Consider the following 12,739-nt stretch of genomic DNA (forward strand, 5'->3'; position numbering starts at 1 on the left):
GTTGTTTCTTCCCCTTCAACAAGTGTGTGAGTGTGCTGTTGCAGAAGTGTGGTAGTTGGGCCAAGTAATCCACCATCTATGCAGCCTCTCTTACAACTAATGAAATTGTTGCATCCAAATTAGCTGTGGAGTAAAGGTAGTGATTGGTTGAGTTACCTACCTCTGATACCACAATGGTCTAGGACTCTTGGCATGGCATTATTCTAAACAAAAAACGTTTCCATCCTGCTTGTAGCTGTTTCCATCATTTAATACAGTATCAACAGACTTTCTAGGCTTCAGAGTGATAATCTTGGGATCTCATTATATAGAGACCATGGTGCAAAATTCTTGTGATATAGTCTCTAATTAATTGCTTGAAACTGTCTCTAAAAACTGTCATGAAGGTCTTGTTAACTCTCAACAATAAGGGTATGTCTACACTACAAGCACTACAGCAGCACAGCTGCAGCTACGCTGTTGTAATGCACATACTACAGGAACAGAAGGGATTTTTCTGTTGCTGTCCCCATCTTCCTCCCCCCCCAGGTAGCTACATTGATGGAAGAAAGTGCATATTTCTTGAGGACTCATTTAAATCTTGCTAGGTGAGGTAGGGGGTTGTGCCAGGAAAACGCCTACTGCACTAGTAGCTCATTTAACTGAAGTGTGAGGGTTAATGGATTTCAAGTGTGGGTTAGAAGGAGAAGTAGATGTTATGTACAGACAGGAGGAAAAAGTGCAAGATCAGCTTCCTTCAAACATCTCAAACTGTCAGGCCTAAAAATGGGCACAAGAATGAAAGTGCTGAACACTCTATAATGTGGAGTTGCTGTGTTTGCTCTCTTAGATTTCTGTCACCACTATTTCACATGTCAAACCTTCTCTCACAGCTTTACAGTAGCGAAAGAGAAGATCCCTTTGTTTAGAAGTAGATATGAATCTAAAATTAAACTTCCATAATTGTGAAGAACAGTTGAAAGGCATCCTTCCCTCTATACACCTATTTTTGTCCTTTGTGGCTTTCTCCACCCCAAATATGTGGTTCATTCACAAGTTACTTTTCCAGACATGCTAGCAGAAACACAAGAATGATCTGCCTATGAGGGGACTAATGTTCACATTGGTTGGAGGAAAAATGTTCTTATGAAGCTGTGCAGAATTCAAACCTGTCTATTTTCCTTTTCTAGGCAAGAAGATGTACTTACATGTCCTTCATCCCTGATGTTTTTTATCACTTGTCAGTTGCTATGTGGCATCTTGTTTCCCCTTTAAAGGCTAGTTACATTGCTCCTTTAACTGCTACTGCACAAATAGTTGGGGAAGCTGTGAAGTGTAAGGGCCTTACTTACAACATTCAAAAACCAGTCAGAGAACACTTCAACCTCCCTGGTCACTCGATTACAGACCTCAGTCACACTACTCCAACAAAAAAACCTCAAAAACAGACTCCAATGAGAAACTGCAGAATTGAAATTAATTTGCAAACTGGACACCATTAAATTAGGCTTGAATAAAGACTGGGAGTGGATGAGTAATTACACAAAGTAAAACCTATTTCCCCATGCTGTTTCCCCTCCCCCCCCCACTGTTACTCACACCTTGTCAACTGTTGGAAATGGGCCATCCTGATTATCACTAAAAAATGTTTTTTTCCCCTCCTGCTGATAATATCCCACCTTAACTGATTACTCTTGGTGTAGTTAGTATGGCAACACCCATTTTTTCATGTCCCCTGTGTGTATATATATCTTCCTACTGTATTTTCCACTACATGCATTGGATGAAGTGGGTTTTAGCTCACGAAAGTTTATGCTCAAATACATTTGTTAGTCTCTAAGGTGCCACAGGTACGCCTCATTCTTTTTACTTTGCTTCTTGATACTCAGTGGATGACTCTGCAAAAATAGTAACTTCAAAATTCTACACTGTCAGAATAAACATTTAGTAGTGTAATTTTTTGCTTCATAATTTGTCATGCTTTCCTCCAAATTAAGATCTGTGGGCAAGGTGAGACATCCTTTTGAGAAGTCAAACTTGTATTTTTCTGTAAAGCACATTTTGCTTTTATTTGGAAATTCTGTTTGCTTCCAGTCTTATAGCCACAGTTTGAGTTCTCAGGCTAGGGAAGGGTAAAATCCAGTTCTTTGGTTTTCTAATCCTCCTCAGTATTCTCTGGCATTTCTTAATATAAATATATTGTATTCCATAAGTCTTCATTAAGGGAATGTTAAGACTGCATGAAATGCCAGAATATGCTCACCACTAATTTTGTTCAGATACATTACAGTGTGGCCTTATAGGATTATTTATTATCTCTGAAGTACTGGGGACTCTCAGCTATTTTATAACCATACATGTTTACATCCTCTCTCGTAATTTTGTATGCCTACCCTAACTTCTTAAACTATGTGGATTTTTTTTTTAATTTTTGTATTATACTCCTTTCTATGATCACACCTTTCCTGGGATGAAGTTCAGAGCATGGGCAATTAACTATCAAGCTAACTTTACTACAGACTTTTGGGGGCTATGTGCTAACAAATAAAACAGAAATGTTCAATGAATATTTCTGTTCGTTATTTGGGAAAAAGTCCAGGTGATGTAGTTGTATCATATAATGACGCTTTCTATTCCAGTAGTAATTCATGAGGATGTTAAACAGCTGCTACTAAAGTTAGATATTTATAAATCAGCAGGTCCAGATAATTTGCATCCAAGAGTTTAGAAGAGCTGGCTGAGGAGCTTGCTGACCCATTACTGTTGATTTTGCTAAGGTGAAAATTTTGGGAATGTAGACCAGTGCTTTGAAAAATTTACCAGACCTACCTGTGAGAGGTCTAAACTGTCTACCCAGATACGCTCAAGGTCTAGCAGTGAGAAATCCAGTTGCATTTCTCTTTTCTTCTGTCCTGCTGTGCCAATCCCCCACAAACTTTCAGGTATTGGGAAGGCAAATAGAAACGTGACTCTATCTCGTGTATCAGCTTTTGGCTAGCAGGTGTCTGAAATCTCAAATCTACCCCTGCTTCTGCTGAAAGAAGAAATCTTACACTCACCTTAGTCTTGACTACTGGGCAAATAGACCTCTGTTCTACCCCCTTTCCTGGGTTCTGGGTTTGGTGTGTTTTTTTTTTTTTTTTTTTAGCCTTTTCTCTCTCAAATAACTTCAGTGCTTGCCTGTAATGCTCAGAGCTTTTTCCTGTCATCAGCAGAGTGAAGTTCCTGCCCATAGGGTTTTTGAAAATGAGAATTGAAACTTGTGTTAATTTCCCCTTGATATTGCTTGAGAAATCTATGGACAGCTGCCTCTCTGCATCTGAAGAAGTGGTTTTTTTATACACGAAAGCTTATGCCCAAATAAATCTGTTAGTCTTTAAGGTGCCACCAGACTCCTTGTTGTTTTTGTGGATACAGACTAACATGGCTACCCCTCTGATTCTCTGCAAACTGTGAGGGAAGAACTGCATTAGTTTAAATTTGGTACACCTGCAAAAGCATAGCTTCACAAACAGAAGTCTAGAAGCGTTTTAAAGAAAACGATTTGGGTTAGTCTTCCCTCCCCCACCCCCCATATGCTTATCAGGGACAGAATCCTATTTCCTACTGGCAAATGGACTTTAAAGTCCTGGTATTGTCTCAGTATTACTGGTATGAGAGCATGGCAGAAACATCAAAACTAGTGAACCAGGTTGGGTTAATAGAACTTTTGTTCTCTTTCTCACTAAATTGCCATGTCTCTAAATGCAACTGTTAAGGCAGTTTGCTATTCTGCTCCTGGTCCAGAGGTATTATATAAATTGAGGATAAATAAAACCTGGCGTCCCATGTAAAAGGCCTTACTGTAAAGTAGGCTAATGTCAACCAAGACGGTTTTTGATACTTCTACTAAAAGCTGGAGCTAGGTGTCCCCTTACCAGTGAAGTTGTCTTAGGTTGTCTTCACTAGAAATGCTGCAGCTGCTCCTCTGTAGTGCTTGTTACAGTGACGAGAGGGGTTCTTCCATTTTTGTACTTAACTCCCCTCCCCAAGAGGCAGTAGCATCAACCTAACACTGTCTACACTAGGGGAAAGGTTGGCTTAACTGTCTCTCTCAGGAGCATAGATTTTTCACACCTTTGAGCAATGTAGCTGGGTTGACTTAACTTTTTAGTGTAGACCTGGCCTTGCACTAATATACTGATTATTTTAGTGATCAGTGAGATGTTGGTCCATTGTCTTTTAGTATTCTTGGTGGAGGGGAATAAAACCTGTTATATTGGTCAGTTTACCACTTCAGGCTATCAGTCAGTTTGTTTCTTAATCTAGCAGCAATGGCATGGGCTGACTTTGAACACACACTATATAGCAATCATCACAGTGCAAATATCCCTTTCAAAGGCTAGACGGCAATGCTTGAGAACCAGAACGTGGACACTAGTCCACTAGTTTGTGTTCAAAGTGAAATACAAAAAAAAGTATAAAATGCTTTGGTTTAAATGTTTTGTGAGCAACCTATAGAACTTATAAGATGGGTAAGAACTTTGTATATGCTTTGAATCCACTGATACTGTACTTAACAATCCATTTGAACTGGAAGCTGCTGCTTCAGGCGTCGTCGTCTTAGCGTGTGCGCAACGTGCCTCAGGTAGTACGTGACCAGGATTCACCACCAAATTTGGTCTGCTGGTTGATCATTAGCTGGGCCGGGTACCGATGAGGAGTGTGCCATAAACGCTGATCCGTCCCTCCCCCCGCTGCAGTAACTGTGGATCAAATGGTGGTAGAAAAAACAAATGAAGTGAATATTCCCAGCATATGGAATTAAATAAAACCAGACATCCCTTTTAAATATTTAACATTTGTAATAACAAAAGTGATGATTACTTTAAAACCGTCTACCAGCCCCACTTAAGAGCTAGAGTCAGACAGGCCATTAACGTAATTTTTGTCCACACTGAGTATCTTGCACTGATTTAGTTGCAAAGTAAAAACTCAGTGTAATCAAAATCTTAGTTTGAATATAGATGGTTGCCTGGGACTCTCGCTGAACTTTGTAGCAGCACTGTAAAATGCAATTTTTAAATCAGTAGTTGACTTATTATTTACCAAGGATTCATCCTGGGAAGCTCTTGGATGTGTGCTAGGTATTTTTATTTGTGACAAGGAACATGACAGTTCCCACCAGACTAAAACTTTTTGCTTTTAAAAAGTCACAAGTGAGATTACAAAAAACAAGTAACCACTACTTCTGTGAGACCTGTGAACAATTTGAGGTCACTTTACTGCTGCATAGTCATCACCAAACCTCTGGGAATGGTGACAGTTCAGTTTAGTGGTAGTGCAGAAACAAACAGTGGGTTGGCTAGTAGGAAACTTATTTTAAGTTTCTAAAATGGTGTTCTAAATAGGGGAGAGCAAAAAATCTATTAAAGCATAGCTTGCAAACTTACATCTGCAAAGCAGTTTGTTACTCTGTACTGTCCCTCACTTATGACCTAAGTTCCCTGTAAGCTTTGCAGCTGTGCCGCAGACTATTTAGTGACACGCAGGTGCTCAGGGAACCCACCCGGGAAATGGCCGGGGGAGGGGTGCTTCTCCACCAGCCCCTGGGGCGGCCCTTCAGCCTCAACTATGCTGCAGCCCAGACCTGCTGTGGATGGGGCGCCCCTACCCCGATCTGGCCGGGATGCCGCGGCCCGGACCCAGCCGCTGCTGGGGCCTTATTGGAAATCCTGGGAGGTGGGTGGCCCAGCCCAGACGCGGCGACCCAGCCTGAACGCGGGCGGCCCTGCCCGGCCCTGTCGTGGGGTGCCCCTCCCCAAACCCAGCCCCGGCCCAGACCTGTCATGGCCGGGGTACCTCTCCCTGAACCAAGCCCTGGCTGGATCTGCAGGGGCCGGGGGAAGGCACCTATCCTTTGGCCCCAGCCCTGGAGCTGCCGCAGTGGGAGAGGCGCCTCTCCCTCCCAGCCCAGGTGCTGCTGCGGGGAGAGAGGGCCGGGGGAAGTCCTCTCTCTCTGCTGTAGCCTCGGAGCACCCTCCTACACCCCAAACCCCTCATCCTTGTCCCCACCCCAGAGCCCACACCCCCAAGCGGAGCCCTCTCACCTCTGCACCCCAATCCTCTGCCCCAGCCCTGAGCCCCCTCCCACACCCCAAACCCCTTGGCCCCAACCCCACCACATGAATTTTGTTTTGTGCACCGATATGAAGGTGATGTGTCACACATCACCTCCATATTGATGCACATAAATTAGAGGGAAAAATTAGAGGGAACACTGCTTATGACTTGCAAAAAGAAATCCCTGTAGGTTGAAAGGCTTCAGCTGAAAGCCGATGTTAAAAACAACAACAACAAAAAGTTTGAGGGGGGAAATCTGTTCATGCACTCCAGCTTTCTGCCTTTCACAACTCCAATTACTGCTGCACTTTCCTACAACTTGAATAGCAAACTGAACTTTGAAATTTGGTTTGTAAATAGTGCTCATTTGACATGTGCACACTCAGTTTACAATTTTTTTTAAATAAATAAGCATGCTTTGTATATAGGCATCTAAGATTTTTATTGGATCCTAATGATACAGTGCTCCCCCTCAAAAATCACAATGCCCATTTTCTCTGCCTAGACTGACAGTTAAGGCATTGCTGTTCTTAGGCATCCGCTGGGTGTAGTGTTTGTATGCTGATGCCTGTAAGTGTCTATTGAAACACAGCTGCCTGTAAACTGTCTCATCCCCAACATGAGGGAATTGTGAATCATGTGGATTTTTAGGGTCTTCAAAATCTTTGATTGGTCTGTGCAGTATAGGTTTTCATTTGAAAAGATACGAGTTCCTAGCCATCAAGTGTCAAGAGAGACATCACAAGCAAAAGATACCTGCCCCACTAGCTTTGTAGAAACTGTGTCCAGCCAAACAATACATAGAAAGGTATGAACTTGGCTCTACCACCTTCATTAATCTTACTGTCATCAGTACAGCCTATTGGGACTACTTAAATGCCAACTGCATTAAGCATGGGCAATTTCTCTTAAAAATAAACCAAACTTCATAATGCCATTTTTAAGGTTGCAGGGTGAAAGCCAGAATGCAAAAGGTAAAGCGGTAATGTGACCATTTTGCACAACCTGTGTATTATACGTTTAATTCTTAAGAAGAAAACAGGAATAAAAAGGACATGTTTACTGTGAGTTACTGTAGTGTTGCTTTAGGAACCTTAACTCTTGCATTTCCTGACTTTCTACTTAGCATTAACAGCATTTTTACCTTGTGTAAAACATTCAACTTCTATATCTTCAGAGCAACTAGGTGCAGATGATAAATGAGGATCCCTGAGGGTGTTGGAGGCTGTGGAGCTAATGGGGAGAATCCTTTGCTTACTCTATAGTGAAGTCACTAGACCATTAGAGCTGAGTTAAAATCAGCAATGCATTAAATATAAGAACTAGATTTGTTGCAAACTATTACAGTGGTAAGTGGGTGAGGCACTTCTTTCAAAAGCGTCAAAATCCAGGTTTTCAGGATGTTTAAATTTGCTGATTGGAAGAATTCCCATACTATTACTTCATCTCCAGTTGGGGACTTGAAGGATTCAAGGGCTATTACGTGCTATAGGTTCTACCTTAATCAGTGGTATGTGTGAGGGGCATCCCCTCAGTCTGCATGACTCTTCTGTCTAATCATAAGAGCTGTCAGCTGTGGAAGAGGCCAGTAGCTACCTTGCTACAGTCCCTCTAAACTTCCCTAGCTGAATGAAATCAGTTTGCTATGAAATAATTTGTGTAAGGCCTGCCCTTCACTTATAAGCTAGGTTGACATAGCTATTGCGTTCATGGATGTGAAAAAGTCACACCCCCAAAGCTGTAGCTATAGTAAGCTAACCCTCAGTATAGATGTGGCTAGGTTGACAGAAGAATTCTTCAGTTGACCTAGCTATCATTGCTCAGTGAGGTAAATTACCTATAGCGATGGAAAAGCCCCTTCCTTCGTTGTAGGAAGTGCCTACGCTGCGGTATTACAGTGGTATAGTTGTGCTGCTGTAGCAGCTGTAATGTAGACATGGCCTAAGTATTAAAAGGATGGAACTCTGAGCAGTGGAGAAACACTTCTTGGTCCTCAAGAGTTGATAGCTGTATTTGGCTGCTAGATTGGGTGGAGTCAAGCTTTGCTCTTTGAAAAGGGGTTATATAGAATGCTTACTCAGCAGGCTGGATATCTGCCTGGTTGGTGTGTGCTTTGAGAACAGTGGTCATAAGGTTATGGATGTTTCCTTAGTTGTCCTGCTGCCTCTTTAACATTGCTTGCTTTTCAAATGTACAAGTCAGTTTAAGTTTTCACTTCGTCCCCTAATCTGGTGGTACTGCTGAGCAACTGGTCTGTTTGTCTCATCTCTACTCAAAGATTTAACTTTGTAGCTCTTAGTGAAACTTGAGTTGCTTAATATTTCTGTGATCAAATGGCTTAATATAAAATTGAGTCATAAATAATTAAACCTGATTATAGAATCAATGGCAACCATGACACAGGTCTAGCATTACTCATAAGCCCTCTGCAGGTGAGGAGAGTCTTGGCTTGATAGTCCAAAAGACCAGGGGAGTTTACAGTTGCAGAAACTAATTATAGCTGGAATGTCTTAAGGAATTTACTTCTGTTTCCAGTAGAAGTCTGTTGGTTTCTGTACTGAATACATTTTGTGACAGATTACACCTGTACTGACTTGGTAACAGCAGAAAAACTTCTAATTCTGGTTATTTTTCTGAGAGAAACAACCACTTTAAACTTAAGTAAATGTGTTTCTTTAGGGTGTGATTGAGGTCCTTTAGGTTTATCGAAATAAGTGTGTATATTTTTAGAAATTGCTGTTTTAGAAACAACTTGAGTATTGCATAAAATGGTAATAAATTCAGCTGGTCAATAAAAATTCTCTTAATTTATGACTTAATTTGACCTTCAGTTACACCGATGCATCCACATTGACGTCAGTGGAGTTGCACAAGCATGATTGAGGATAAACTGGCCCACAGTGTCAGAAATTAATATATGCCTTGTTTTTAAACTGATGGACACCTATAGGCTTATCTACACAGGGATGTTCAGGAAGATTAATCTGAATTCGAAGGTGTGAATTTAAAGTGGATTTGTTAAAATGCATTAAATAGTTCAGAATTAGTGGCCTTAATTTGTCTTCAGAAGTAAATTCAGCAAAACCAAATTAAGGCCACTCTGATTCTGAATGAGGGTGTTCACATGGATTTAATGCAGTTTAACTAATCCACTTCAAATTCACACTTTTAGTTAATTTGGATGAACTTTTTCCTAGATGTCCCTGTGTAGACAAGTCCTAAGTTTGCTCTTTCAAACTATCTCACTGGGAGAGCTTGCTCCCAGTGACAGAGCAGCTATACTATGCACCTTACCAAACCATTGTAGACTTAGCCTTAGTCTCCCAAAGGAAGGGGACAAAATCTACAACATCCTTACAAAATGGGTGTTAAACATGTACGTGGAAGATGAAATAGCATGGTCAAAGGGCAGGGCAACTGAATGTGATGGCTGAGGGTACGTCTACACTTACTTCCTGGTTCGGCGGCAGGCAATCGATCTTCTGGAATCGATCCCGGAAGTGCTCACCGTCGATGCCGGTACTCCAGCTCGGCGAGAGGAGTACGCGGCATCGACGGGGGAGCCTGCCTGCCGCGTCTGGACCCACGGTAAGTTCGGACTAAGGTACTTCAAATTCAGCTACGTTATTAACGTAGCTGAATTTGCGTACCTTAGTCCGAAGTGGGGGGTTAGTGTGGACCAGGCCTGAGTTTGAGTGTGACCGCGATCAGCCAAGTTCTAATTAGTTCAGCTGCTAATGACAGCTTTTAGTCTAGAGTCCCTAAAACTTTTATCAAACTTGCTTACAGATCACATTTACAGGTTTGTTTATTGTGGTAACAAATGATACAGACTTAGGGTCTGACTAAACTGCCCATGTTACAGCACGGCTGCGGCAGCTCTGTGACGTGGCCAGTGTAGTCACGCTTTATGGCCGGGGGAGAGCTCTCCTGGCGATAAAAAAATAACCACCCTGAACAAGGAGTGGTAGCTTTATCTCCTGGCGATAAAGCGCTGTCTATACTGGCGCTTTTCAGCACTAAAACTTTTGTCGCACGGGGGGGGTGTTTTTTCACACCCCTGAATGACTAAAGTTTTAGCTCTGAAAGTGGCAGTGTAGAGACAGCCTAAGTTAACGTTTCAAAAACAAGGTTAATGTCTTTCAATCTCAAGAAGTAGTCTAGGAAGAATTTACATCTGAACAGTCATGGTTTTGTGGACTTCATGTAAAGCCTTTTTGGAGTAAACAGTAAATAATAAAATGTCAGTTTTATCCTAAGTAAATATAATGCAGCTTGCCAGCAAGTCAATAGTATTGCAGGAAAAATTCAGAGGGGAATAGAGTGCCCTTTATAAACAAAGAAAATCCTGTCCATGGTAAAGCCATGTAGAGGTCATGGAGTTGTAACAGATCCAAAGTCAAGAGCCTGGCTAGTTTTCCAATAGAAATACAACTGATTAGCTGGGAGGCTGATATGAGAGAGCTTCTGATAGGTCCCAGGGCAGCATGTCTAATGGGAATATCAGCACAGTCTTCTCCCCAGCAGCTGGAAAAAGAGGAAGGCGTGACTCCTCACGTGAGTTTCCCTTGGACAGTGGGCTCTCATTTCTAAGCCCTGTGGGGAGGGGCTGCTGGGAGAAAGTTAAAATACTGTAAGTGTGTAAAATGTATAATGTAGCAGAAAAAAGATGGAAGAAGCAAAGTTGGGGGGTAGGGGCTAGGGAACTGGAGAGGAGAGGCAGAAAGAACTACAAAACAAAGTGATGCCAGGAAAGATACAAGAAACATGTAAGGGCAAATGTTTGACAGATTTCACTAGTGTTAAGTGACATAACTTGACAGCTTTTTGTAATACCTAAGTTAAGAAATCTATCAGATATTGAATCGCAAGCATTTGAGTATATTTCGGCTTTGGGCTAGCCTTAGTAGTAAGCTGCATTTGAAAATTAAACAATATTGATCATGTAGCAGCTACATAGGGCACAAGTAGTATTGACTTAAATTGTGATATTAGGACACAAGGATCTTTTGCCTTGGTTAGTAAGCATAGTCCTCTGGGTTAGGCATGTTGTGCACTTTTCAACCCCAGTGTCTTTTTTTTTACTGACCCTGCACCAGCTTGTGTTGTATACTTTTGAAAGACAAGTATGGAAATCCTCTAGAAGCTAGCTAGGTTAGTTTGTGGATGCATGGGGGTGTGACTTTCAGATTGCCTGTTTGAAAGATGTCACGGTTCTTGTGAACTGTCAAGGGATAAATGCAACAAATGTAAAATGCTTCCGGGTACACTACATTTGAGTGTTTATATTTAACATTCTAAGTGCATTAGTATAAAAGCATTTATTTAATTATGTATTCTGAACAGTCATTAGTGATCCTTTTGCACATTACTACCAGAATATAGTCCCTCTGGATAGGAGTCATCTAACTTCAGCAGCAAAACTGGACAACTTGCCCCTCACAGTGGTCTACAGCGGTTCTCAAACTGTGGGTCAGGACCCCAAAGTGGGTTGCAATCCCGTTTTAATGGGATCGCCAGAGCTGGCATTAGACTTGCTGGGGCCCAGGGCCAAAGCCCAAGCCCGAACTCTACCACGCTGCGCCAAAGCCCAAGCCCCACTGCCCAGGGCAGTGGTGATCAGCTTACAGGTCCCCCAATTGGGGCTTAAGCCCACCATCCTGGGGCAGCAGGGCTTGGGTGGCTTTAGGCTTTGGTCCCTCCTCTTGGGGTCACGTAGTAATTTTTGTTGTCAGAATGGGGTCGCGGTGCAGTGAAGTTTGAGAACCTCTGCTCTAGCAGATCACTTAGTGACTGCAGTGATTAAAGACAGTGCAACTGAATTTATAGATAGTGAGATCATCATTCTATTGGGGGGGGGGGAATATTTATTTTTTTTAAATCTCTTGTCTACTCTGTGCTTGTCCCATGTATTCTGAGCAAGTGCTTTAGGGAAGGGCCACTAGGCGTGATACCTCATTTCTTTAATGAGCACTTTCTGCGTCAAATCTCATCTTCACTTTTCACTGAATTCTAGATCTATATTTCATAATTGTCAGGGGAGTGATTGTAATGTGACACTGGATTGTAACTCTAATTTGATTTAGTAGAAAATCCCTCAAACAATATTGCTCCAAGAGGAGGCTGGAAGGAAAGCTCTTTGGCAGTTTGACTTTTGTGACATAATGTTCCAAACCTGGGATTGAAATACACTTTGTCTATTTGTATCTGCTGTTCTGTTGAAACAAACACAGTGTTAGCGGGATTTGAAGTGTGAATCTACTTTCCTCTAACAAGAATTATGTGCTTTAGGTGAAGGCGCTGAAAGAGAAGATCGAATCAGAAAAGGGGAAAGATGCTTTTCCAGTAGCTGGCCAAAAACTAATTTATGCAGGTAACATCTTCTAAAGTAAAGATTACATCTGAAACTGACAAACTTTCTGCTTTTCATTGACCTCTTACTCCATATCCCCCTGTTCCAAGGATTAGGATTTTGTTTAGCCTTTAGAAGTACTAAAAAACAAAACAAGCTGTCTCATCAGCAGAAGGAGTTCTTGGTATTTTGGGGTCAGCTCTCAGTAGTAGTTTTCCAGGTGCATCACAAAAATCACCTAGAAACATACAGTATATACCAATGAGAAACTGGCCATGGAAGATAGACATTAGGGTTTAAAATCAT

General features: G+C 41.8%; 1 protein-coding gene across 1 annotated transcript in view; it reads left to right on the plus strand.

The window, feature by feature from the left end:
* The window catches only part of RAD23B (RAD23 homolog B, nucleotide excision repair protein), a 51,991-nt gene that overhangs the window by 7,952 nt on the left and 31,300 nt on the right, over positions 1–12,739 (plus strand). The window contains exon 2 of the mRNA XM_065405980.1: positions 12,373–12,454. Within this exon, the coding sequence (XP_065262052.1) occupies positions 12,373–12,454 (82 nt within the window). The remainder of the gene's footprint in view (positions 1–12,372; positions 12,455–12,739) is intronic.

This window comes from Emys orbicularis, chromosome 6 (assembly GCF_028017835.1).
Source record: "Emys orbicularis isolate rEmyOrb1 chromosome 6, rEmyOrb1.hap1, whole genome shotgun sequence".
In the NCBI taxonomy this organism is placed as follows: domain Eukaryota; kingdom Metazoa; phylum Chordata; order Testudines; family Emydidae; genus Emys; species Emys orbicularis.